The 27101-nt window shown below is 40.3% G+C and overlaps 1 protein-coding gene across 4 annotated transcripts in view; it reads right to left on the reverse strand.

The window, feature by feature from the left end:
• stxbp5a (syntaxin binding protein 5a (tomosyn)) overlaps positions 1–27101 on the reverse strand; it is a 100251-nt gene that overhangs the window by 59499 nt on the left and 13651 nt on the right. For all 4 annotated transcript variants that reach the window (XM_063496489.1, XM_063496488.1, XM_063496487.1 and 1 more), the window contains exons 4-5: positions 6239–6320; positions 4818–4918 (exon numbers count right to left, since the gene is read on the reverse strand). In XM_063496489.1, coding sequence (XP_063352559.1) covers positions 4818–4918; positions 6239–6320 — 183 coding nt within the window. The remainder of the gene's footprint in view (positions 1–4817; positions 4919–6238; positions 6321–27101) is intronic.

Consider the following 27101-nt stretch of genomic DNA (forward strand, 5'->3'; position numbering starts at 1 on the left):
TTCAGTCACGGTGCAGTTGAAGCCTATCCTAGCGGTCAAAGGCTGAGAGGTGATGTACATCCTGAGCAGGTCAGCAGTCTGCCGCAGGGTCTTACCATCATTAACATTTACAGGCATTTAACATGTTCTAGGTTACCTCAGCTAAGTGGTATGTCTTTAGAAAGTTAAAAAAAAATCTATTCATACCTGAGAAAAGATGCAAACTCATATTGTGGATACACAAGGCAAATAAAAAGGTAATTCAAACCTCAAGCAAGATTGTGCCTGTGAAGGGCAGAAGAGACAGTCAGACTGTTTTCCCAGTGAGACTGAGTGGAAAGACTTTTTCATGAAGCTCAGTTATCTGAATTTTCTCCAACTTGTTACATGTTCTGTATGGATTTGAATTGAATGACAATATTGATCTTTTTTAAAGGGTTGAGAAATGAATGAATTAAATGGATGCTCCATTCTCCCGCTCCTTCCTTATAACCTTCTTTGTTAATCTCTAGCTCTCTTTTCTTGTTCTATTTCCATCTCAAATTCGTTAACTGTTCTAAGTTTCTTCCTAAGCTTTTTTCGCATGTTCCCGTTGCCTTAGTTTAACGGTTTTCTCTAATTTTTCCATTTCAAACGTGTCAAGTGACTTTGCAGCTTCTCTTTCCCATCTTGACGTCTCTTAAGATGCAGTAACTCTGCTCTTCTTTGATGCTGTGTCTTGAGGTCATTACGCTGGGCGGCAATGTTTACTAAATGTCAGAGGCAGTCAAGCGCCTCCACAAGAACACAATCCGCCCTAAAAGCTGCTGCTGGCCACCTGTCCATCACATCATCGCCATCTCAGATCATTTGTTCTGAGGTTTAACCCTTTCACCGCTTTCCACAGTGACAGATCGCGGGCCAGTGATATGATCGGCTCTGATGGGTGTACACTAACTTCCTGGAGGTGAGGTGATTCTGTACTTGTGTCTCAGAACTTAAACTGCATCTAAAAAAATGCAGTATTCAGACAGTATGACTTAGAATTTTGCCAGTATGTGCACCTTTGCCTCTATCCTTTAGATGCAACCCTAAGAAGATGTCTATCCTGGCACCTTTAGTATCATAACAATACACAATACAATTACCGGCAAAAAACAGCGTTGATTCTTCAGAGATTTACATAACAATCCAATGTTAGGAAGTGGTTTACTAGCGATCCAATAATATAATAATAATGTACCGTATTTTTCGGACCGTAAGGCGCACTGTATTATAAGGCGCATTAATTGAAACAAAACAGTAAGAAAAGTCAAATTTTACTCGACTCATTCTTCTTGTTTCCTCTACTTCCGTACCATTGATTCATTAATGTTGAATTCTCTCATAGCTGCCCTATTCCCATGTTGTTGCAGTATATTAATGACTAACCTCATATTGTGGATGGATTATCAAGGTCAAAGTCGAAGTAAACTTTATTGTCATCTCTGTTATATCTCAGTTGTTCTCCTGACTAAAGTTTGGTCCGTTTACAGCATCCTGCCATGCGATTGCATTTGTCCCTAACCATCGGGAACCCTCAAGTTAACTTTTATCGAGTGGAAAAAAGTTAGCGTTCATCCTCCAGCTTCACTGTGTTTATGTTATGCTAACATAGCTGTGTTGCTAGCGATCACATAGCACGTCATTATATACCAGCTAGTCCAACTTCAGTAACCCTACAAAAGTCACTGCTGATTAGTTTTCTGTCTTCATTAATGTTGGAAGTGATAGCAGAGCTGTACATTTTCATACGTTTTCATTTTTTCAGAAATCTCTCAGTCAGAACATGCTATATCATATTTAGGTAACTAGCGAAACTAGCGAGCTAACTTCCGCTAACTTCCTGCTAACTTCTAACGCTGTTAAATTTAATAAATTCTGTTTTCATGGATGCCTGGATATTAAGCTTAATTTTTACACCTGGTAAAGCAGCAACGCTGATCATTTTATTAAAGATGAAAGAATTTAGACAGTTTTTAACTCTCAGTGACGCCGAAGTATTCGTTTGACTTTGGGACCTGAAGCGGACGGAGTTTTGGACCCAGATTACTCAGAGAGGCTCCCGACTACAGTAGCTGTAATGCTCCGACAATCCATCAAGCGGTGCGGCTTCGTAGATTACCAAAGTCGCACTAAAACATTTTTTTTTTTACAAATTTTTGAGCGCCGTCTAGCACATAAAATTAGTTCGAGGTCAGTAAGCACAACCAGAATTCATACATAAGCAGTGTTGGGGAGTAACGGAATACATGTACCGCCGTTACGTATTTAGAATACAAAATATGAGTAACTGTATTCCGTTACAGTTACCGTTTAAAAAGGTGGTATTCAGAATACAGTTACTTTGGTGAAATAAATGGATTACATGGCGGTACTTTCCTGTTTCATATTCTCGCGGGTCAGGACTGTTTGGGTTTGTTTGACAGCTATGGTCTGTTGTTCCAGGCGGCAGCGTTACGGTTGCCATGGTTACAGGGTGACGCGCTCTCTCTCTGTGTGTTTCCTGGGTGAGAGAGCGCTTTTTTGTTGTTGTTGTTGTGCTAAGCTAAAAGGCAGAATGCTACAGGCATGGCCCTAAAGAATGTAGCCTCATGGGCAGTGTAGTCCGTGCTGCAGCGAGAATGGACTGCCATACACGTTATGTGTCTGTGAGCGAGGGAGGGAGAGAAAGGAAAGTCCGAGCTGTCACAGAGCAAAAACGGGAGCTGGAAGCATGTAAATATAATAATAACCACTGCAGCCAAGAAGAGTGCCTGATGAGCCCAGTTGTAAGTAAGCTATTAAGACTCAACTGTACACTGTGTTCGTGTTTTCCTCCGGAAAAAATAAGTTCCGTTGGAGCAGCCTTTCAACCCTCTCTCTGTCTCTGGCAAGCAAAGTTGACCCAGACAACAAAGTAAAGCTATTTTTCGGCTACGAGCCCGACACAGAACCCACCGCATTAGCCAGAGGTCCCTTTACTATGGTTCGGAGCCGCGGACCTTCAGTAACAGTAATAAATCACAGCAATAGTACATTCACGTAGTTGTAAACAGCATGATAATATATTAAGTAATCCAAAGTATTCAGAATACGTTACTCTCATTGAGTAACGTAACGGAATACGTTACAGAATACATTTTGGGGCATGTATTCAGTATTCTGTAATGGAATACATTTTAAAAGTAACCTTCCCAACACTGTACATAAGGCACCCCGGATTATAAGGTGCACTGTCGATTTTTGAGAAAATTAACCCTTTAAGACCTACCACAGAACCAAGTCCGCCAGAGCTTACTTTATATTGTTACATGCTGTAGTGCCATTTTTGGGAGCATTTCAAGTTGCTATACATCAATACAACTGTTATAGCCCAAATTTTAATAATATGTATGCATTAAGTCCATAGTAACTACATAAATTGCAAAAAAGTGCAATAAACTACAAAAAAATTGAAAATCTTTTTTTTTTTTTTTTTTTACATATATTTCTACTTGGATAAATTTAAGAGGTTTATCCCTCAAAACTTTAAATACAAAAAAGTTGCAAAAAATAGTTTACAACAACAGGAAATTTATTTTGAGTGTCTTCATAGTTTTATTTTTGAGATACACCAATTTTTATATACTGCAGGAAAAACAAAAAACAATCCTATAATGCAAATTTGCAAAGAAAACAGTATGTGCATCAAAATAAACTATTTAAAGCAGTGCAATTTGAGTTCTAAGCATCCCAGAAACTATTCAGAAAAGCATAAAGTCAAACATGACTTTTAAAAACACCAGTATAGGCTTTTAAGGCCTACAAGTAAAAAACTACATTTTCCGCGAAAATGACGTCACTTCCGGTTTCGGGCAGGTAATGGCGGACATGCGATAGTTCGCGCTGATGTCTATTTCAATGTAGAAAGTGTTACGAACAGCTGATCGGATCGGCAAAGTGTGTTTCTGGAATATTATGTTTTTGTTCCTGCAAGCGCTTTTTATGCAATTTCTGCAAAGCTACATGTGGAAGGAAACCGTGACCTAGGACAAGCTGATGGCATAAGATGTAAGTACAACTCCTCCGGTTTCATATGCAAAAAAAATTATTGCGCTAGCTTACTTGGTTCTGGTTCTACAGGGATTTAAAAATAGTTACACAAAACAGAGCGTGCCCGCTCCGACTGGCTTTAAAGGGTTAAAGGATTTTAAGTGTGCCTTATAGTGCAGAAAATACGGTAATAATTTAAAGTCGATTGAAACATGCAAAGTGGTTGAAAAAAATCTTGTATAGACTGTTTTTCTTCTTCAGGGTAACAATACAGTAGACCGCCATACATGATCAACTACTTTAAAAAAAAAAAAATCACTCACATTACTTCTGTTTTTATTCATGACATGTTTGTGTGGCTGCGTGGTGTAAACTGGTATAAACCTTCAGGTGTTTGGGTAGGTTTCACACCTGTGCCCCAGTGATGGGAAAAACCTCAAAGGCAAAGCAAGTGACCCAAATACCAAGTGTTTAGTTGGAGACCAACAGAGAGAGAAAACGAGAGTATCAGACTCTCTGTCACTTCCAGTGCTCTGTGCACAGTTTTGCAAGCGCACAGACAAATGTGCCAAATGAAATACCATCTGTTTGCATACTGTATGACTGCAAAACTAACAGCTGACACAGGCGGCAAACTGTGACACTAACCCTACTCAGAAAATCACGGTTCATGTTGCACCAGACCAAGTGTGGGGTCTAACTGAGCATGTAGAGAAACAACTGAGAGAAAAACCGGAAAGAAAGTGGACTCAATTTAGTATGCAGTGTTTCTGACCAGCTGCAGCTGTTATGCGTGACCCACTTACCTCTCTCTGTTGAACTTGAGGGAGTGGAGGATGGCTGGTCTCTTCTGTCTCAGGTTCCATAGGTGGACACTGTCATCTGCCAAAGCGCTCACCAGCGCCCCCTGTCATAACAGAGGCATTGAGTTTCCTTTTTTGAAGGTGACAAAGGAAAAGCATTCACACAAACACGGGTAGCGTCATTAACTACATACTACTGAAGCTTCCATGAACACGTCTGCACATTTTGTCTGCGAGCATGACATGTATTAGTCAGACTGCATTCCCTAGAAACTCAGGGAACTGAGTTTAAATCAGGCAGCTTTCTCTCAGGTAACGATGATGATTCATAAGATGTATATGAGTGTGTGTCTGTGTGTGTGTGTGGGAGGCACAAAAAAATCATCTCAATCTCCCTAAGGGTTCGTTTGAGCTGCTGAGTCACAGCCACACAGATGCTAACACACACAAGCACACATACCGGATACACGTAACTAAGTATGAAATACTGCACTGGTCATAAGTGATAAAAATCTGAAAAGGTATTAAAAAAATGTTTTTGTCTGGCCTGTACAGAACTGTGCAAAAGTCTTGAGCTGCTCCCTCATTTCTTTATATTTTGCTTCCAAGGAGCCAGACTTTCAGTCCAGGCTGGCTGACAACTCTGAAAAAAAACCCCATAATTTCTAATTTCTTTAACTTATTCTTTAAAAAAATAGCTAGGATAACACAGTTAGTCAGGCATAAATAGTATTTTTTTAATCAAAGAACCGTTGACATATCTCAGCATGCTGTGCAGGGATTTGAGAAAACTGGACAACAACAAGAAAAGTGCCGTCAGATTTTGAACCATCGTGCAATACCATATGATCTCAAACACACTGTCAATGCAGTAAAAGTATACCTTTATAGAAAAGACATGAGAGACCAGACATCAACATTGTTGAAGCACTGTACGATCATTTTAATCGAGTCCTTGAAGACTGCTGAAGTCTTTTGCACAGTATTGTAGCTTAAAATTATATAAGAGAGGTTTTTCTGGTGCAGAATAATGCTTGGGTAAGTTGTGCTGTGACTGTGTTATTAAAAGGAACAAGCCAAAAAACAGTTAAACTGCCACAAGATGTAAAACAACTTCATGTTATATTGTTTTTTAAATCAATTCAGCACTATAAACTTTCAACGCATCAGTATAGTTCAAACACAAGCAGCCATGTTGTTCTAAACTGGAAAAAGTTCAATATTACCTGATAAGATCAACGACGAAATAAACAAGGTTGGAGAAAATCGTGACATGGCTGTCGATTGCCAAATTTCAAGACTAAACAGCAGCTGTTTTAAATAGCAAAATCAGCCTAGTAGCTGCAATCAGTGATCAAGCGTGTTGTGTACTAGAAGTAACCACAAGTAAAAATGGGAGTAATTTCTCTGTTTTTGTAACCTACCTCATTGATGAGAAACTGTAGCTGGATGACAGCCGCTCCACTCTCATGCTGACAGTAACACTCCACACCAGGACGCCCAAACCTGAAAGGCTCTCAGTCAAGGAACGTACAGTTCCAGCAAAGAGATCATCAAAGCAATAGTGCATGTTTCTGTTTGTGCAGAGAAAGCCCGTGTGTTCTGTGTCTGCATGAGAGAAGAAAAAAAAATGGCAAAAAAGAACAAGTGCCTCAGCATTTGAAAGCTCGAGGGTCACGACACCTGATTTAAATGTCATGACATGTGTTCCTGGGTAATTGTTAGGAAGGAAAACGAAACATCCACAGTGACGGAAATTTTATGGTCTGGTAACAGAGATTCAGCCCATTCCTCCCCTCCAACAAAAATCTTTACAGTGCAAGACTGCCTCCTTACTCACATTTCATTTAAAATATTAGCTCATTATGTACCCTACAGATAAAAATCACAGGGATCAATTTCACTAAGGAGCATTTCATTTTAACCGTACGTTCTCAGTATGTATGCACTGCAAATGTAATTCAGGAAACAGTAAGCCACTTACAGTAGATGACTGCAGTTCTGTAGAAATAGCAATAAATATACAGAATCAACACAAAACAGAGCTACAGTAAGGAACAGACACAGACAGATTGACAGCGAGAAAATGGAAATGTGGGGTCATGAATTCAAGTATAGAGAATATGAATCAGCAGAGAGGAGGTGGATATTATGTGACCAGCTGAGCAAATAAGAGCAGGAAGTAAAAAAAGAAGAAGAAGAGAAAGGGCACATTTGGATATACTATACACTGACAATTCTAACAACAGATGCAGAGAGAGAAAATAGACACAACGATGGAAGTTTGTTCCTTTCTTTAAAAAAAATAAATAAATAAAGGGAAAAAAAGGAAGGAAAGAGCACAAGTCTAGCAAAGAATAACAAGTTTCCTTTCTCGAGGAGAGTGAGTGGGTGAGCTTACTGATTATTTTTATTCTTCCCATGAGTATCAGCACTAAGGCAGGGGGTGTCAATTTTCATATGGGGGCACATGAAGACACCGCACTCTGGGGATGACACTATTGCTCATCATTAATATGCGAGGGTAGGGGGTGGTGTGTTTTGGCATGTGGCCAGCTACAGTAAATTTCCTGAAGAGCTCGATATGTCTCTTGAATCTACATAGACACAAGAAGCAGGATGATTCAAAGGCAGAGAGAGAAATGTTGGTTCAACAGTGGTAGCGGCAGCAACAACAAACAAGAAGAAGCTTATCTCACCTGAATGCAAACACCAATAATCAAGTCCCACTCAACACAGTGCGCCATGTGCCATAAGCCCTAAACATAGGTATATTTTATCAAAGTATTTTACAGGTGATCATAACACCTATGAAGCCTTTAATGCAGCTAGCATCCACCCAGCTATGTTAGGCTTTTCGTTTCCTCCACATTTATTTTTCTTTTGGCCTTAATACACAGGAAGGTATATATAAATACACGCACTACAGTATATATTTATCTGAACTCTATTCGTATTTTTGGTCATTTAGTCCTTTGTATTTAGTCATCTGTAGCTATGTTGACAACAAGGTGTTGTCTGATAGCATGGACAAGGCTATGCCTAAATCAGCTCGAGTCAGTATGTTTTATGTTGATCTTATTATTATGTGTAAATCACAAGGTTCGCTCATAGCAAAGAATCCACAGAAGACTGCTGCATCATTAACCATGGAGCTCTCATTAGGCAGCAGCAGGTAGCCAGTTTTAGCTTTTAGCAACTCAATAACCGGATATTTTCATCAAGAGCTGGTTGAATCTGTATGGGACTGTGAAGAATTTCCACTCATTTGAATCCCTGTTTTACCCTGAACAGGATTATGTCTAAGGTAATGAAAACCCTAGGACCCCTTGACAGTTTTTCTAAATATTCTATCAGGAAATTTAGGGTGACTTTTAATTCAGCGTTTACTTTGGTTGCTCATGTTGAATGGTTTTGCACACTGTCCTTCTATGGACCCAGTGACACCTCTTTTTCAATAATGTTTTTGTTGTAAAGCACTTTGTGATATTTATCTTGGACGGTGCAACAGAAAGAAAAAATATTGGGGCAAAGTCTCAACAAATACCTGACAGGGAATTCACCTGGTAAAACAGGTTGTTATAGAACAGTTTTAATTGCTGAAAGGGGGTTTTGTTTGGTTTAATCCAAATCCAGTTGTAACCTCATTGTTTGTACTAAATAATTTTAATTTTCCCAGGTCTAAAAATCTAGAATTTTTTTTTTTTTTATACCTGGTGTTGTTACTCAACATAGTCAAAGGAGTTTGCAAAGAAGAGCGTCTGGACTTCTTTAAGTTGCTTGAAGACGTTTCACCTCTCATCCGAGAAGCTTCTTCAGTTCTAAGGTGAATCATCATACGATGACCTGGATGACTGAGAACCTTCACAGACACGTTACTCAACATAATCTCTCATTTAAAAACTGCATTCTTCTTCTTCAGTTTACCAAATTGGTTTCATATGAAAAAATGACATACCAGCAGCTAGCTCTCTGTTTCTTAAGGAGTAGCAAAGTGACTGAAGACTACACACACGTAAGCTAACCTATTTATTTAGAAATACATTGTGATAGAATGTTTACAATGTGATTTATCATTTGCAGTGTTGGGAGCAACACATTCCATTTAATCACATTACAGTTCTCAGTGGTGCAGCAGCATACCACGCCACAGTGATTACATTACATTTACAATTATGCTATCACTTGCGTTACAAAGGTTCAAACAAACAATTTTTTTTCTTCTTTTTGTGCACTTGTGCTACAATCGGCTGGTTTTACAAAATAGTGGGGCAATCTACCGCTTTTCAGAAGTGGACACATGTGCACTGGGTTTATTTTTATTGCACAAAAAGACAAGACCACAATGGCACAAACTGCCCCCAAGCCAGAAATAACTACATTGCACTGCTAGCACAACGTTAGCTCTTTGTAAGCGTCTGCACAAAAAGCCATAAGCTAGCCAAGAACCCAAAATGATGTTAAAGCTGAGCGCCAACCCCAGCCCAGGACCTAGAGCCTGAACTTCAATAGGTAGTAAAGGCAGTGATGAGCAGTCAGGCTTGTAGCACTGTAGCATCCATTTTGACATTTACATGTTTCTACAGTAAAATGCTGTGAAATGGCATGTTGCATAAAACTTTTGTGGTTTTATGGAGAAATGTGGTGCATGTCTACCACTGTGATGGCATTTGTGTGTGGTTACAAAAATGTTTATGAGAAATTTTTAAAAACCACAGACAGAGGACATAAAGAAGAAGTTTAGTGACTGCAAAACTCCTCAGACAGTGTTGAGTTTGGGGCTAGTTACAAATGGAGAAATAAAAAAGAGAATACTGAATATAACAGAGGGCCAGAGAGCTCATCAGCATGCACCAAACCTTTTACACCCAGTGGATGAGAATCTCAGTGCTCTCTCCACTTGACCTAGTGTGCCTCCTTTCCTCTAGCATACTGCTACTAGCTAACCTGTCACAGGGTAATGTAAGCCAAATGTGCAAGTAAGGGGGGAGAGAATGATTATAAATATATAAATGTTGTGTTCATATTATATAAGTGTTTTTTACATTACACATCACCCAACTTTTTTTGGAAGTGGGGCAGTGCTTTGCACGGCTAATGTAGCTAATGTCACCATTAGTTTTGATCGTGTGTACAGTTTAGTCCAACTTGTTTTAAAGGGACAATAATTTAGAAATTGTGCCTCAACTTTGAGAATTTCCATGCAACCTCAATTCTGCTGTTTGTTTGGGGGGTTTTTTTCTTCATCATTTCCTCCTGGAATACATTTTTGAAATTGTAATACGATTACGTTGTATGGCATAGCAACTGCAATCTCTCTACTTCTAGGTCTGATTCTGAGCTAGAACATTCAAACATACAATAAATAGTACAGTCCGCAATAAACAGCACAGTTGAAATAAAAGGGGCTTATATTATGAAGTAGTGAAGGAATTTATATATCTACAACAGTGATAAAAACAAAGAAAAGTAAAAAGGAAGTTAGTTAAAAGTAGTAAAAGTAAGACTGAAGACTGACATTGTGGAAGACAGAAGTGCAAATTGCATTAATAAATATTAGATCAGAGCAGACTAGGCTTAGAAAAGGCTTGACAAGACAAGGGCAAAGACAGAATATTTCAGACAGAGAAAAAAAGATGTGCCGCTCAGTTTTTTTTATATTTAAGCATGTAAAACAATCCTAGCAGACCTCTAAAATAAAAAAAGAAAATGATATTATTGGCCTGTAAATGAAAACAATGATTTTTTTTTCAACAAAGCTCACACAAAGTAAACGGCAGTAAATTGTTCTTAACCATCAGGTCACAAAGTGGAGCAAAATCAGCCTGCATGGCATCACCTTATGAAATCACCCTGGTTTTTTATTCGGGGGGGTTAAAGAACCATTTTTGGACAAGTAGTGCGAAAGTGGCCCTTGTACACATTTTGTCTTTCATCTCTTCGCAGAAAGCTGCCGAGCAAACAGGCAGCAGGGCCAGCTTGCTCTTAGTTAAGATGGTTTGGACCCAGCGACAGTGCAGACCATCTAAGTCAAAGTGGCTTAATTGAAAACTCTGTCTGAATGTTGCCTGGCAACCAAATCTTCCTCTCTGTAAAAGAGAGGAAAGGATTTAAGGTTGTGCTTTTTAAACTGCTCTTATTGCTTTCTCTCTGAAGGAAGGCAGCCATCCCACATGTACGATATCATGAAGCGAACACACACACACACACACACGCGCCTGGTGATGTGATCAAGAAAACATCCTGCCGCAAAATATGTTCAAAACACTGGCTTTTTGTGAGTGTCGCTCACTTTTGGTTATAACCTCAACAAGAGGGAATGACCAAAAGAAACTGGCCATAGACTGAATTTCCTCATGTGTAGTTCAGTTTGAGTTTACCTCTGCTCTGTGTTTCTCTCGTGGCATGCACCAATTCCCTCGGCATCCAATCAAGAGTAACCAAAACTGTCAAAAGTGCCCTGGTTTCCTCTTTTTATGTGTTATGTTGTTGTTGTTGTTGTTGTTGTGTCTCTTCTGGCAAATAGAGGAACTGCAGGACAAAAATCAACATTTTCTTTTTACCATTTGCTGACAAGAACTAATGATTAATTAAGGAAAAACAAAAGTCAATAAATCACTAAACAGGCCAACAAGCAATTCATTAAACAAAAGCAACTATATAAAAATGTTTTGTACAGGTTATTATTGAATGCCCTTTCTGCTGATCTCAATATCTGATTCAATCTTTATCCAGTAAAAGAAAGCTTCTACTTGTGTTTTTGTAAACCTCTGGCACTGAGTAAATGTTTTTTTATGCTTTGTCAAAATGACTTTCCTATAAAAATACAAATTCCCTCTGGCAGTGTGTTTGTGCTGCAATTTCATGGCAGAGTGGGGAAAAAACCCCCAACAACACAGTTTTCAGTTCCTGTGGATTGTTATCACATCACTGACTTTTAACGTGTTATAACAACACTGACCAATATTTTGGTCGATTAAAAACGAGGAAGACAAATTAGAGACAAAGACAAAGTTTCTATAACGACCATGCTTTTCTGTATTGCTTAATGTACAACCACAATTCCAAAAAAGTGCAAACACTCTGTAAAAAGTAAATAAAAGCAAGATGCAATGACTTGTAAACCATATTTTATTCACAACAGAACATAGAAAACGCATCAAGTACTTGAACTGATGTGAAGATGGCACAGGTTCACCAATTGGGGGAAAAAACTGCATCTACAAACTGTGAAATGATTTCTGAACAATGTTCCTCAACATAAAATTGCGAAGACTTTGAATATGACTGTGCCATCCACAAATGCAGGTTAACATTTATCATCCAAAGAAGAAACCATATGTGAACATGATTTAGAAATAGTGGCATCTTCTGTTGGCTGAAGCTCATTAACATGGACTAGCCCAGGACTGTTGAGCAGCTAGAGTCCTGTATCAGACAACAAGGGAGCAACGTTCCCGTCCCAAAAGTCCAGCAGCTGGTCTCCTCGATCCCTGCCCGTTTATGGACTGTTGTTAAAAGAAAAGCTACAGAGTGGTAAATACAGCCTGTGTTGCCGTCGTCAAGTTTAAAATGAGCTAATATTTTTCATTAAATAGTAAAATGTCACAGTTTAAACATTTAATTTGCTTTCTATGTTCTATTGTCAATAAACTTGGTTGTATGAGATTTGCAAATGGTCGCATTCTGCGTTTATTTACATTTTGCACAATGTTCCAACTTTTTAGAAACTGGGTTAGTACACGGAATAAAGGGAATGGATTTTACCTCTAATATTTTCTCAGAGGAAAGCATTTTAGTTACTCACAGTCCAGTACTGGTTGCCTTACTGAAAACAGAATAAGAATATTACATAATCACAATGATATTCACCACTTTGCAAATAAAAAGTCCGGGACAAGTCAGTTGTATGTTTTTTTAAACAAACATGCTCCAAGCTGTCTCAGCTCGATGCACATGGGACAGGCTCAGTAGGAGCCGTGTCGCAGTTGTCGACAAGAGCGGTCCTCATTCATTTTTACTCGAGCGAGCTCTATCTCAGTTTACGTCCCTCTCGCCACTGCACCGACTCTAAAAGTGGACAGACTGACCTCAGGCAGCGATAGCAGCGAGACAAGTCAGGAAGACAGAGAGCAAAAGCAGAAAGTGGGTCAGCGTCCCGTCTTGTCAAGCCTAATGAAAGTTTCCTGAGCTATTCTCGAAGTCAAAGATGACTGACAATTCACTTTTATATTGCTCTTCTTATATTTATCTTTGTCAAAGCCACAGGCAATTTTTCTGACAAATAAAGGTGAGTCAGTGGGAATTTGGTAAAGGAAAAACGGTCATAAGGAGGACTGGCTGTGGGAAACAGACTATGGTATGGAGCTCAGCTTATCTTGATAAGTGGAACTGAACAGGGATGAGCCTGTGTGTCATACAAGACAGTAATCTTTGTTAGCCTTTCTGCTCACATCAAACATGAACTCACTGTGCATGGTATGTTTTTGAGAGGAATAGCAAGCCACATCAAGGGGGTGCAGCTTCTGACAAGAACAGAATAAAGAGGGTGGACAAAGAGAGGGCGAGAGACTATAACATGAATCGGAGTGATGCAAAATAATGAAAAGGCATGATAAAGAAATGAATTTGCAAAAGGTGAAACATTAAGAAAAGTGACCATATCAGAGGAGTATACAGTGAAAGCGAAAGATGAAAAAAAATAGGCGATTAATGGAGGATACAGAGGAAAAGGAATGAGGGAGAGGCAGTGAAAGAAAGCACCAGAAAGAGCAAGCCTGGGAGCACTGAGTTGCTGTGACGTTGGGCCTGAAGTGACGTCAAAGCTAGCCACTCATACATCACCCTGCCAAAGAGGAGGCGGGGCCACGGGGCACAGCACTGCTCTGCACTGGACCCAGTGACAGGGATGAGGTGATGGAAGTTGGGAGGCAGAAAATGCAAGGAACAGGGTGAAGGCGAAGCGAAAACAGTGGGGAAAAAAATGAAAGACAAACAGATATAAAAGAATAAGAAGCATAGATGCAGGGGAAATAATACCATAGCAACAGCAAACCAAAGAAACAAACTGAAACAGACAAAAATGTTACAGAGAAACCCACCCCGCGGACAAAGGACTCGGCTGCCTCTCCTCACATCATTGGCTCTCATTTAAAGGCAAAATCCTACTGATCATACATAACGTCGCAGCAGACCTTAACCTCAGTATGCTAGATCCCGTGTCACTTATCTGTTCCCCTCCCTCTGGCTGCCCACTGTTGTTAACATCCAATTTAAAAGCTGCTAAAGGAAGCTGTATCTCCTTTTTCTCCATCATGAACAAGCCCTGCGCTGCTATTACCAGACACCTTTGTTAAGTCAACCCATATTGCTTCATGCTGATTTGGCACATCTACAGATATCCTCATGCATTTTTGATAAAGATTATGATTGCATTTAATGGGAACTAAATGCATTTCAATGTATGAGTTAATCAATTAATTCTTTTGGCATATTCTAGAGTCCACAGTATATCTTGCAGGGTTAACACATTTTCATGTGCCTTTATAGCACTGTAGCATATTCTGTGTGTCCAGAAGGACCTTGCTTTATAGTGTTGACATGGTTTTATTAATTTAGGTTTAAAAAAAACATGCAATGGGTAGAGAGAGCAGGGCTGGATTTTATTTATTTGCGGAGCAGCACAATGCTCAGTAGAACTTAATAGCATCTCAGCTGTAGAGCACACTGCAAGCTACAACAAGTTTCTGGGCACAGGTCTTCACACTGAGCTTTAGAGATAAAATATTTTAGTACTAAAGAGCCCCCAATGACTTATTTGTGTTCATTTGTTTTCCTTCCGCCTTCCTCTGACACGGCAATCGGCCACAGGACACACCAGTGACAGAGAGAGTGCAAAGATGCTCCGGAAATCACTCTTTTTCACGACTTTCAGTGTCACGCGTGCAAAACAGACACACAAGTCGCGTCTTATAGTTATACCGAAACACAGGCAAAAAGCACAAATGCAAAAATCGTGTGCAAGCAGCATGCATGTAAAAAATAAATAAATAAATATGCAGAGTTGAGAAAACTGGTGATTTATTTGTTTAACACGCTCCTTGTATAAATAATCCCCCCTGACACATTTGATTTATTATGTAGTCAAACAATTAAACTGTGTTGAGCCACAGTATTTTCCGCTGCCTCAGCTCCCACACACACACGTGCATATATATATATATATATATATATATATATATATATATATATATATATATATATATATAACACCCCCTATGTCTATCTAGATGACATTCCTGCCAATGGCTATTTGCTGAAGAGCACAGCAACATGGCAGTAATCGCCCTCCAGGTTAAAAAAAGAGGGCCATTTTAGGAATTTAAAGATATGTAGCTTATTAGGAGCAGTAAGCTGCAGAATGAGTGCTGCACTGGCAGGTCCATTGTGTTTAGAAAAATCATAATTTACCAAGAGTTGCAAAACAATGGGCAAAGAAGAATTACCAGCATTCCAGAAAAGATCACTTTTGACTTCTTTTTTTTTTAGGACTTGTGTATTGTGTGTTGCACTGAATTAATCTGGCCACCATGCTACTGTGAGCCTTTGGTCTCCTTGAGTGACTTATGAATGCAATGCAATGATGCAGAGGCAAAAATGTTTGTGGCCAATTGTACCAGAATCTCTGTTCCGTTAAGAAATATTAGTCTGGGTCTGAGCCAGTAGGCGATGCAGCCACAGTTGTGATTCACAGTAAAAATGCTGTAGGGATAATAGGGATTGTTGGGCTCTGGAGTATGGCCAGTTCTGCCCAGTACTGAGGTGTTAATAACCAAGAGTCTCATCTATACCAAGACAAGTCAGCGGTTAGCTACTGTGCATCCACTCAGAGACAAATACCTGGAAAAGCAAGCATAAGAGCAAGCAAGAGAAAGAGAGTGAAGAAGAGGAGAAGGAATGAAATTAATCCTCTGGCTGTAGAGATTGAAGGTGGGAAAGCGTAAGGGAGGGTGGGAGCGGAGAATCGGCAAGGCCAGAAAGGAAGCAGAGAGCGAAGGGGGTAAACTATGAGAGAATAAACGTTGAGTCAGCGGAACAGCTTGTGGCCGATTGCTGCTGCAAGAACATGCAAAGCAAAAGGGAGAAAATGAGAGATGTGAATGAAGGAGGAAGAGGTGAGATCGAAAGAGACAGGAGAGGAGAAGGGGAATAAAAGAGTGCGACAGACGAAAGAGGTAAGTGGATGAACAGGAATAGAAATACAGGGATATTTAGTTGTATGACAAGATCAGCTATTCCTATTCCCTGAGCATTTTGGAAAGAAAGGAAAGATTTTTTAGGTGAGCTACTGCAACTGCCAAAAAGTCTAAAAGTCTCATTTAGATGACTCCGACAGCCAGCAGCTTAACAGAAGTCATGAGTTCTGCTGTTGTGATTGCAATGCAAAGCCAGTTAAAGGATTACGCTCCAACAGGCAATGGAGCTCAACACAACAGGGAGTGTGTGTGGATATTGGCACTTATTCCTTTTGATTTGGAGCCCCTTAGTGCTAAATTGATTACATTTAACTAGATCTGGTTTTTAATTTGATTCATTTAAATTTTTGGTGTTTTCAGTTATGCCACACAAAGTGGGATAAAGCCGTTTTACTATGCATGAACTGTCAGAACCAGATGTTTCTGAATATTCGCTTTAAGGACAAATATGCCAGAAACTGAAGGGCTGAGGACTCGTCCACCTGCAATGTCTGTGCTGCCTAAATTCTGTATAACAGTGGGGTTTAAAATGTAATAGTAATGCCAGCAAGTAACATCAGAATAGAAAGAGTCATATTTTCAGTGTATTTCATAGCAATCAGACAATCTCACATAGTAGATGATCCTAATTTGGCATATGATCGGATTTCACAGGAATGCCGATCGCATCATAAAGTAAATAACACCATTGTATAACCTTTCCAGCGCAACATGAACCATGTGATTAGTTGTAACAACATCGAAATGCATTTTTAAGGTCACAGACGTTTGTAATCAGAAAACAGGACGGCGGACCGAAAAGAATTAGTAAAGAAGTCGTTAAGCAAGCACCTTCACAGCTAATGTCATGTGACCACGTGGGGAGCTTGATCATTCGTGATTATAGCCCAAAGGATGGTCCCATCTTTCGGCCAGATTGCACACCGCTAGCAACAAGCGTGGACAAGAAAAATTAAGCTTAGTGTACAATTTAAATCAGATGGAGATCACCAAGAATTCACAGGCCTCCTATGAGATCCCTCCCTGAGCCTGGTTCTGCCGGAGGTTTCTTCCTGTTAAAAGGGAGTTTTTCCTTCCCACTGTTGCCAAATTGCTTGCTCATAGGGGGTCATATGATTGTTGGGTTTTTCTCTGTATCTATTATTGTACGATCTACTGTACAATATAAAGCGCCTTGAGGCGACTGCTGTTGTGATTTGGCGCTATATAAATAAAATTGAATTGAATTGAATATGAGATGTATTATTTACTATATGACATTCTGTAACTTATGATAGCCACACTGTAATGCCTCAATTTCCAAGAAAAGGACATTTTGCATATTCCACATCATTTAGCTCTAAGTGAACCATTTACAAATATTCAGTGGGTACACAAGGCTAGTATTTGATGCAAATACATGTTCACTCAAAAAGGTGCTGAGACTGAAAAGATTTGTATCTTTAAAATAAAAATTGTAATAATTAAAAATGTATTGTTTTTGTTTAGACCTAAAGAAATACAGCCAGATTGCTGTGCAGAATAAAGAGGTTCCTGCAAAAAGAACCTTTTAGATTCTTGTCCAGTTCTGGTTCACGTTCTGTAAAATGTTTAAGACAGATCATTGGCTTTGGCAGAGGATCGTGCTCTTCAGATGCCCTTCTTATTTCATATCTGACAAGAGAAATATTTGATAAAAATAAAAAATGAATCACACAACCCCCTTATCTCCAAAGGGATACTTGCAATTCCTTTGCACACAGAGCTTATTTCTATTTCTTCTCCCACACATTCGGTATACCGTGGTCAATGAATTGCACAAAATGGGCATTATCAATATGAAAACTGTGTTCAATTCATAAGATCATATCAGATAGGCCACACAATTGGGTATTGAATTCAGGAAGGGCTGCGGAGAAGAGGAGGAATGAAAATCTCCTTAACATCTGAGCAATTTTACCCAGTAAACATAAGGTTTCACAATAAAACACGCTTGTTATTGAATATAGTGAATGAAGAGAGCGAGGAGGCATCTAAAAGGCAGATCCAGTTGAAATGCTTAAAGTGTGTGAATAAGATACACGTGTAATAATTTTCTCTCTGTCACACAACTGAGAGATTGTCTTTTTTTCCCCAGTCTTCAGAGGGGAAATAAAAGTGGCTTTTAAAGACAAAACCTCGAGTGGAGATTGAGAAAGGCACCGGGGAGAATTATTTAAGGAAAAAACATGGCTGGAACGTATAAAGATAGAAAGGAAGGAGAAAGAGAGGGAAAGGGAGAAGAGGAGGAAGACACAAACATCTGCAGGACTAACTCTGTGACTGGTTTTTCCTGCTGTCTATGAATAATGGATGTGGCGAAAAGGAGCCAGTATATGCATTTAGATGGCCTCATGTATTATCCTTTCAGAGTAGTTGGGAAGAAAATGTTTTATTAGAATTTAAATCAATGCCAAATTAACCTTAAACACATTCACGTGGCAACATCGGGATACAAGTTTCAACAGCAATAAAATGCACCTGGAGACCTCGTTTATTCTGCTCTGAACGGGACTACGTGGAAGGGAAAGTGTGCTGTGCTGTTTTCTGCTGTATTAACTCAAATAAAAACTAGCCACTAATTTCAAACCAGGTTTGGGTGTGGGTGGTTGTCACGAACAAATACAGATAAGCTAAGGAAGAAATATAATATATAATGCAAGCCCTTTTACAAAATCCAGTATTTCTGTCCACTGAAATTTTAAAAGTTTCTTACCTCCACCCAATGTTTTTTCTTAGCTGCTTTTCGAGCTACGGTATGTGAAGAGGCGTCTGGAGCCGATTCCAGCTACCTTATGTTCCTTGGACTTTTCAAAACTAATGTGTTCAAAGATGGTGCTTAGTTTTCAACTAATCACAGATAGCTAGGAGACACTGGAGAGCTTAGTACTCGAGAGGTTAAGGTGAGAAGCAAGACAGCCTGTCGCAGTGAGAGTCTCACATCCACAACTACAGTTAATTTAGATTTTTGTGTAACAACCACATTTTTGGACTGTGGGAAGAAATCACTGCAACTGCACCAACTACAGCACGCCCCTGCAATAACCTTACAGGGCAAATGATGCCTCTGATATCATCCTGCTTCAAATAAAGGTCTGTTACATGCTGTGGTTGAGGCATGCACTCCCCCGGCACTGATATCAAGCAAATCTTTCAAAGGTAGGATCATGGGAGATTAGTAAAGATTGGCCACTAATGTGTTTCTGTGTGCCAACCGATGCAGAGCCAGATTGTGCTCTCAAGGTCATGGACCTGTGAGCTGCCAGTAAAGCAAAAATCGCTATATAGCTAGACATGCAGCAGTATCTGATTGATAATACATACACACCTCAGCAATTATATATGTAAAGAATTGATCATTAAAAAGAAAACTATGAAGAAGAAATTAAGTTATCATCATCGGTTTGATGACTGAAATGACAAGAATGGAATCCATACATTTATTCGGGCTGATGAATCGAGGTATTCGTACCACACTCCCTGCTGGCAACAATTCTGTTGTGTCTGGTTTAGGACTAATTAGGCATCGTTGGTACACTGTATGGTTGTCAGTTTGCCCGTAGCACAGCGGAGAAGGGCATCTTGCCAAGTGTCACGCAGCATATAAAATATTAATCTGAGTCCTGTCCTTTGCTCTTTGATTAATGCGAGACAGAAGGCCAAGTATTCCCAGCACTTAACCGGAGACTACCGGTGAACTTGCACGCATGCACGCATACACTGAGGCAGCAGGGTGCCACAGCCGGTAATGAAGGTGTCCTTCAACTTGAGGACAAAGGTTTAAGGTTTCCGATGTGAGCAGCCATCTGCCCTGCTGAAGTATCGTTGAGCAAAAAGCTGAATGCTTCACTTCTCTGCGGTACTATTCAGCAAAAACCTGGCTTCCCCCCACAAAGACAAAGACATGCAAATGAGGTTAAATGGTGATTGTAGTTTAGATCTAGGAATGAATGTGAGTATGATTGTCTATCTCTGTGTTAGCCCTGTGATAGACTGGTGATCTGACCAAGCGGTCCCCTGCTTCTCGCCCTGTTTCAGCTGGGATACTGCTTAAGGAGACTGCTGTTGTGATCTCAGAAAGGCAACCCACTCTCTCTCTCTGGGTGTCCATGCTGCCTCGGTAGTGCTGGGGATGTGCTGGTGGACTTGTGCTGGTTTCGTTTCCAGGTCTCCTGGTGGTGCATTTTTATTTAACTATTTGTTATTTACTAACTGAATATTCATTTCTGATTAGTCATTCAAGAGATTTTCCAAGAAAACAAAATGTATTTCCAAGGTTAGTCCACCACATTTGGTATGGCAACTAATATAATAGAGAGGTTCACTGGTATCATGTTGATTTCTGGGCACCTTTATCAATTTGAATAAGATCAGCTATATTTGTATAAAAATTAAAAAAATCAATAAAGTTTCAATTAAATTCACACTGCTAGCTGACCAAAACAGCCTAAATGCTTTAAAATCCCTGACCAGGAGAAGCTGTTATAAAATGCACTGATGGATGGATGAGTGTACATTTTAATACCTGTAAGAGCAGCTGTGGATTAATTCAGGAGATGCATTCAATTGGATTAAGCAATTCGTGGCACCGAAAAGGAAGATATTCTCACTGAATGACCGGATTAAAAAGAGAAGAATGCATATTCACACAGGCAAATGCGCCATGCACTTAATTAAACAGCAGCGCTTTGATGACTCACATGTCCATCTGTGCAATATAAAAATATGTGCCTCTGACTGCAGCACAAACACTACAGTACATGTTTGTGTGCCATCTCCTTCATGCAGCACAGTTATAGTCTCCCTGAGCTTCTTCCAGGGATTATAACAGGCAGGTTAGAGGGAAAAAAACCGGAGAGAGTCAGGCGAACACAGTCACATCACACAGCACATACAGGCTTTCAAGGATGGATCTGAAGTGAGTGCATGGTACAACAAAGACAGTTGCATAAGTCGACAGAATCGTTGCTGTTTATGAATGTGCGCGTGTCGGTGGGTGTTTATAGACATGTGCCGCGCTTTGTGGAGGGCGCCCAGGCCGTGACATTTCCCGTTTCGCCACTGAGTTTTGGGCAAAGTGTATACAGCGTGGGAAAGATAGGAAAAGGAGCAACAGAGTGAGAGCACAAAAAAGAAAGCACGTCTTCCTCGCTCTGCTGCTAATCCCCTCTGTCGCCTCTCCGCCTCTCTTGCTCGTACCATTGCTGTCATTTTTATCTCTATCGCCTTTCCGTCTGATGTGTCTTTCAACTTACTCCCCCCCCTCTCTCCTATTCCAATACTCCTCCAAGTTGCCCATAGCCCAACTAAAACATGCATTTGCACACACACAAGCTGTGACGTGTTGTGTTTTGAAACTAGGACAATGGATGTCTGTGTGAATGTGTAATGCATGCGTGTCTGTTTGCACATATTTTACCAGAGCGTCTGTCTCTCTCTTATGCAGTTTTTCGAAACATTATCAATCCCAGAACTCCCATATATGGCTGTAGATACACCGACCAGGCAAAGCATGTTAAAAATAAATAAAATAATCTTTTATGAAGTCTAGTATAATCAGTTATGTGAACAGATTTTTGTTCTTCAGGTTCCTCATCTTACTATTTATGTTCAGTTTGAAACTAAATTAATCTCAAGTAGGTGCTTTTTTAGACTTTGAGTCAAGATTGGGTTTCAACACACACACACACGTTGCATTGTATACAATAGGCATCGGTACAAAATACTGCAAGTGCAAGAATACTACCTTCATCGCCTGCTCGTGGTTTCTCCCTGCATTTAGTGCCGTCTTTACAAAGCCAAATGCTGCTGTTTGGATCAAGGTCAAATAACTGACTCAGCTAGTCAAGGATTCCCTGCTTATTCACCTTGAAAAGCTCTTTGGTTGCTTTGGCCTTATGATAAGGATCTTGAATGAAATGCTGTCCAAAGAGTTCTGGTGCAACTGACTGAATCCTCGCAAGCAGAATTCTTCTGCACCTCAGCGTTCATTGTCTTTTTCTTCAATAAAGGCATTATTACAAGCTTTTTGAGCTGTTCCTTTTGACAGATTTACACTCGATCTTATATTCTTCGGGTTTCTTAGTTTTTAAGGATCATTTGTGTCTAGCTTCTTTGTATATTAACATGACCGTAGGTTTCCATTGACATTTATTATACTCTATTTGTAGTTAGTTTATATTCTAGTTAAATTTTTAGGTGATATGTATTGATTATTGTTTGTGGTCCCTGTCTGTCTACACTCTCTGTGCCTTGTCTCTGTAGTTGTCTGGTCTTCCTGTTGTGTAAAGTGAGTCTTGTTTTCTCTTTTTGTAACGTCTCTGTGTTTACTTCTTCCCTGCGTCAAGTTTTTTATGTCTTAAGTCTAGGTCTCCGTCCCACCATTTCCTGTTTTACTTTGATAGTCCCTCGTCTTATGTGTGTTATGTTCAGTTTTGCTTCCCTAGGTTCATTAATTGGATTCAACTTCCTGGGTGTTTTGTATTTTTTTTGTTTGTGAGTATTAGGAACAAAGCTACCCTTTAAGTTTATGTTTAGTCGTGTCTGAACAGTGCAGATTTAATACTAAGCTGGAGTAAATCTTCATTATTCAGAATAGCTGGTGGAAAATATAAGACACAAGGGGGAAAATGGTGGTTTGAATGTTTGTGAGAAAGTTAATGTACAGACAATATAAAGTTAAACTAAATATAGGAGTCGAGGCATCATCGTACGTCTAACTAGTCTTTGACTGTGATTTCAGGTGTGGTACCAGCATTTCATGAAGCAAGATCTCATGTCTCATTTTGTGTGTATTCTAACGGTTCTAGCGAACATTAAAATAAAATGATTAAAAACTGGGAAATTCTTTGAAAAATATCCGGTTGCAGGTTGTTTGTTTCCACTTTTATTTTGGATCGTCGTTTTAAAGGCTTGCCAAATCCTCAAATTAATTTTGGAAGAAGCGCAGGCATGATGAAAGCATTATTGGAGAGACCTCTGGGAATCTGAGCCCAATAGAGCTTATTCAAAAATGATTCAGGGACTGTGTCTGAAGCCCAGAGCTGCTGCATCACATTAGGCCCACTGTTAGCTGGTACATAAGCAGAAATGCAGACACTCATATACTAACTCACACATGCTATATGCTGATAGACCCTTACACGCACACACTGAACCAGCAGTTCTCCTTATAATGGCAGTAAAGACACCTCGTGCGTGCAGAATGCACCAGCTGTACACACACCCATGAACTCTCATAAAGGACATGCATTTACATACATTAAATGTATATACTTAAAGAGCACAGTCTAATACAATGGCCTCAGCCATTAAAAATGCATAATACTGCAGCAACAGTTACTAAAAATGACCACCTGGGCCAGCTGCTGATCGGTGCACAAGGATTAGCCTGAGAGTGAGATGAAACCTAACAATAGTCTTCTTTAAAGGATTCAGTTTTGTTTGCATTTAAACCAGCCCCCTGTCTGTGATGTAAGCGTCAGTGAAGTAGTTAACTGCATTCATTATCTGTCTGGATGCTAATATTTTGAGGTCTGCCGCAAAGGTTAATGCACTCACCATTGTTACCCCCCCGCCTCATCGTGTTATTGGCAATCATCAACGCCCACTTTTAATGTGAAAGCAAAAGCACTGCCAAGTGCCAGACAGGAAGAGAAATAAGGCCAATAGACCCCAGTCGAGGCTTAATGGGGGCCTAGCGGCGTGGCTTACTGAGACCTCTCCTACCGCTTGTTCATCGCTCACACCTGCTGGTCGCCTGAGAGATGGAGGGGGCTTCTGGCTTATCAAACAAATTAGCTGCTTCATCACAGGGATGAAAGTGGTGATACACAAGCCGCGAAGCTGTCCTTTTCTTTCACAGGCTGTCCTTGCTCGAAAACAGAGAAGTAAACTGCGTGCGATTACGATGCTCTGTTTGACGGAGGCCGGCGGATCTACAGTGCACTGTGTGGTGAGTAAGAAGCGATGGGTCTCCCAGCCCTCTAGGGGTCTGACACTTCAACCTGCTGTCACAGCAGACAAATGGCCAAAGTGCGGTGGCTTCTGCTTGGACAGAGGTCTGATTACAGTTAGATCAGGAGCCAATTTTTTGCCCTTCCAATCTCTGCAAACCCCACCCACACAGCACCACAGTTCTGAGTCACAGAGCTGAATGGCTGCAACCACTATGGCTAGCGTCCATATGCATACACTCCTACAGTACACTTTATCTCCCTCTAATTTCTCATCCTCCTCTTCACTTTTCTAAACTTAGATGCAACTTCGTCAGTCTGCAGTGAGATCATCCCTCTGCTCTTCCTGTTGATTGTCATCTTGTCTCCTATAGCTGTAGGGCTTCCAGCCTGCTTGTGCTGCAATGAATGACAATCCAAGGACACATCTGCACCACTTTTAGGTATTTATGTCTTGACAGCTTTGCGTCATGTTGATGTTATTCCAGAAGTCTCCATGCTTGTGAAAAACAAAAAGAATCCCAGTATACGTCCCCTCATATGGAGTCTGCCAACTCCCAGCTGGATGATGCTACAGCAGACAGACACATAGACATATAGCTCTTTGTCTCTGGACAAACACGTCTAGAATTTTGTCCTTATTTTCCCCCGTCCGCCCTCCTCCACATACATCCCCTCGGGTCCTGAGATGTGCATCTCAACATCCTTGCCCAACCACCCCCCACCATTTCCACATTTTATAGGACAATATCTTCCACGCTGTGCACATATCAGACAAAAATGCAGCCCGACGGCCAGTCACGTGCCACAGAGAGACAAACATCTTGGTTATTAGCATACTCTTATGGACTTAAATATAGGCCTGTCACACTTAGCAACAGGCTGAGAGCTGAGTGGGGAGGGGGGCCTGTGCACATGCCAGCCATGTGGCAGGGCATTAAAGCCTGAGTCATCGCGTCATGTGACATGTGTGTCTTGCCTGCAGGCACTCGGCAGGACTGCATACTAAAGAGCAGCCTAGAGAGAAGCAACAGGGGGATAAATACCATTGCAGCTACCAGCGGAGGAAGGCAAACGTCGGGATTTGCGGAGCTCTTATTGACAGACAAAGACTGTGCCAAGTCCAGGCTCGCAGTCTCAGTCGGCTAAAGTTTAGGACATTGGCTTTACTCAAGCAAACTCCATTACAAAATGCCATTTATTTAGGCTGGCAGCAGTGAGGCTTAAGTCACTGATCGGACATTTAGAGCCTTTTCTCTCGAGCTGGGGAAAATTTCAAACATTTGTTTGCAAAGTCACTGTCAGCATAAGGAAGGTGCACAGAAGCCATCCAGTGCTCTCAGTCGAGGGAGGTGAAATAAATTAATATCCCAGTGCGTGAATCTGCGATCAAACTAAGTTTGGCCAGTTCGTATGGAATAGATTATAATGCAAATGTAGGGCAAGCACAGCAAAATAAAACACAGAGCTCACTTCAGCAGGGCATGGGGACTGACAATAATATCTTCCTCACAAATAAGAAAGATAGACTCAGGGCTAAAAGGTGGATTTAAATTCAGGGTGGGGCTTTTGAAATGTTAGCAACAGCAATGACAGGCACTCCAAGCACTGTGAAAGGCCTATACCAGTCAAATTACCTAAAAGTGAGAGGCCACATATATCACAGCCTCCTACACTCAACTGCAATTTCCACTGTTGCAAAAGCAGCCGTGGAAATCAGAAAGATTTGAAATTCATATTGTTTAAATCAAGAGTAAATAGGATTTGTTTGTCTACTTTGATGCTTTCAGACAGACTGAAGACCTTGGTGACACATTACTGAAGTCAGTGGCAACAGCAAGCTGTAAGAGTGCACTTTCTGCTTTTATAAATGTACATGGTTATGTTTTAACTTTTCCATTGCTGCCCCCTTTGTGACCATGGAAACCACGGAAGCTGCAGGACAATACAGGGACTCATTTTGTAGATGGGCTAATGAAGCTTTTTCTCATATAAAAGTAAAACATTTGAGGGTATTTTTTTTTTAATATTTCTTTCCTTTTTTTCCCCTTTTTTTGTAGATGCTATTACACTCTGTCCTATCAGGAGATATTAACAACATTAAGTCTTACCAAAGCAAAGCATCTTGTACATGATTCAGCAAAAAAAAGCAAGCAAAATACAACCCATTTGTTTGTTCTAACATCATCTTTCCCCAGACACTGCCCACCAGCTACACTTTATTTTATTTCAAATACTTTCTCTTTGACAAATAATGCACAGTGACAGCCATACAAGTGCTGCTATTTTGTTATTGTGGCACAGCTGTCCCTAGTGTGTTTCTTTACTAGGTTTCTAATATGTTACATATACACAAAACCACATACAATTCTAATTTATGTGTGTAAGGCCAGTGCAGGAGCAGAGCTCTTAAAAAAAGAACATTTGAGAGGTCGTTCCAGCGTGGTGAGAAATGTTTCTGTTGGACATAGCCATGAGCAGCTTCAGATGACTGTGCAAAGTATTATCTTAAGGTAAGTGTCATACACACTTTGTTCAGCTGGTGTACACTGCTTAACACTGACTGTGCAACGCGGAGCATGTGCTACAAGTAGGACCAGATTTATCCTGCTCGAAGGTTTTTGCAGCAGTTAAACGACAAATATCTTAGTTGCAGTATATCTTCCATAATATGCTTATGAGCAACATAACCCACATGTCCACACTGGCAGTCTAGGTTTGTTAGCTAGAGCTGACAGAGACGCTAATATTCTACAGCTGGAGCTGATTTAGTTGACTATGTAGAAATTAGCCTTTAGCAAAGAAGATAAAAAGCATGACATAGAAGACTCAGACTCAAATTGCATAATCGTACGTCTTGGACCTAAGCTGTGAAGCAATAAAACTATAGGAAACTTTGTGTGTCTGTCATAACAGATGGTTCACTTGTGTGCACGTTATGGTGGATGTTAAGGCCTTGCTGAGGTTAACTACACATAAATATAGAAAAGGCAAGGCAAGGACACCTACCTACTGTACGCATGCAGCTCTGTCTCTGTCTACAAGAGTCTTTATCACAC

The sequence above is a fragment of the Pelmatolapia mariae genome, linkage group LG15 (genome assembly GCF_036321145.2).
Source record: "Pelmatolapia mariae isolate MD_Pm_ZW linkage group LG15, Pm_UMD_F_2, whole genome shotgun sequence".
Lineage (NCBI taxonomy): Eukaryota > Metazoa > Chordata > Actinopteri > Cichliformes > Cichlidae > Pelmatolapia > Pelmatolapia mariae.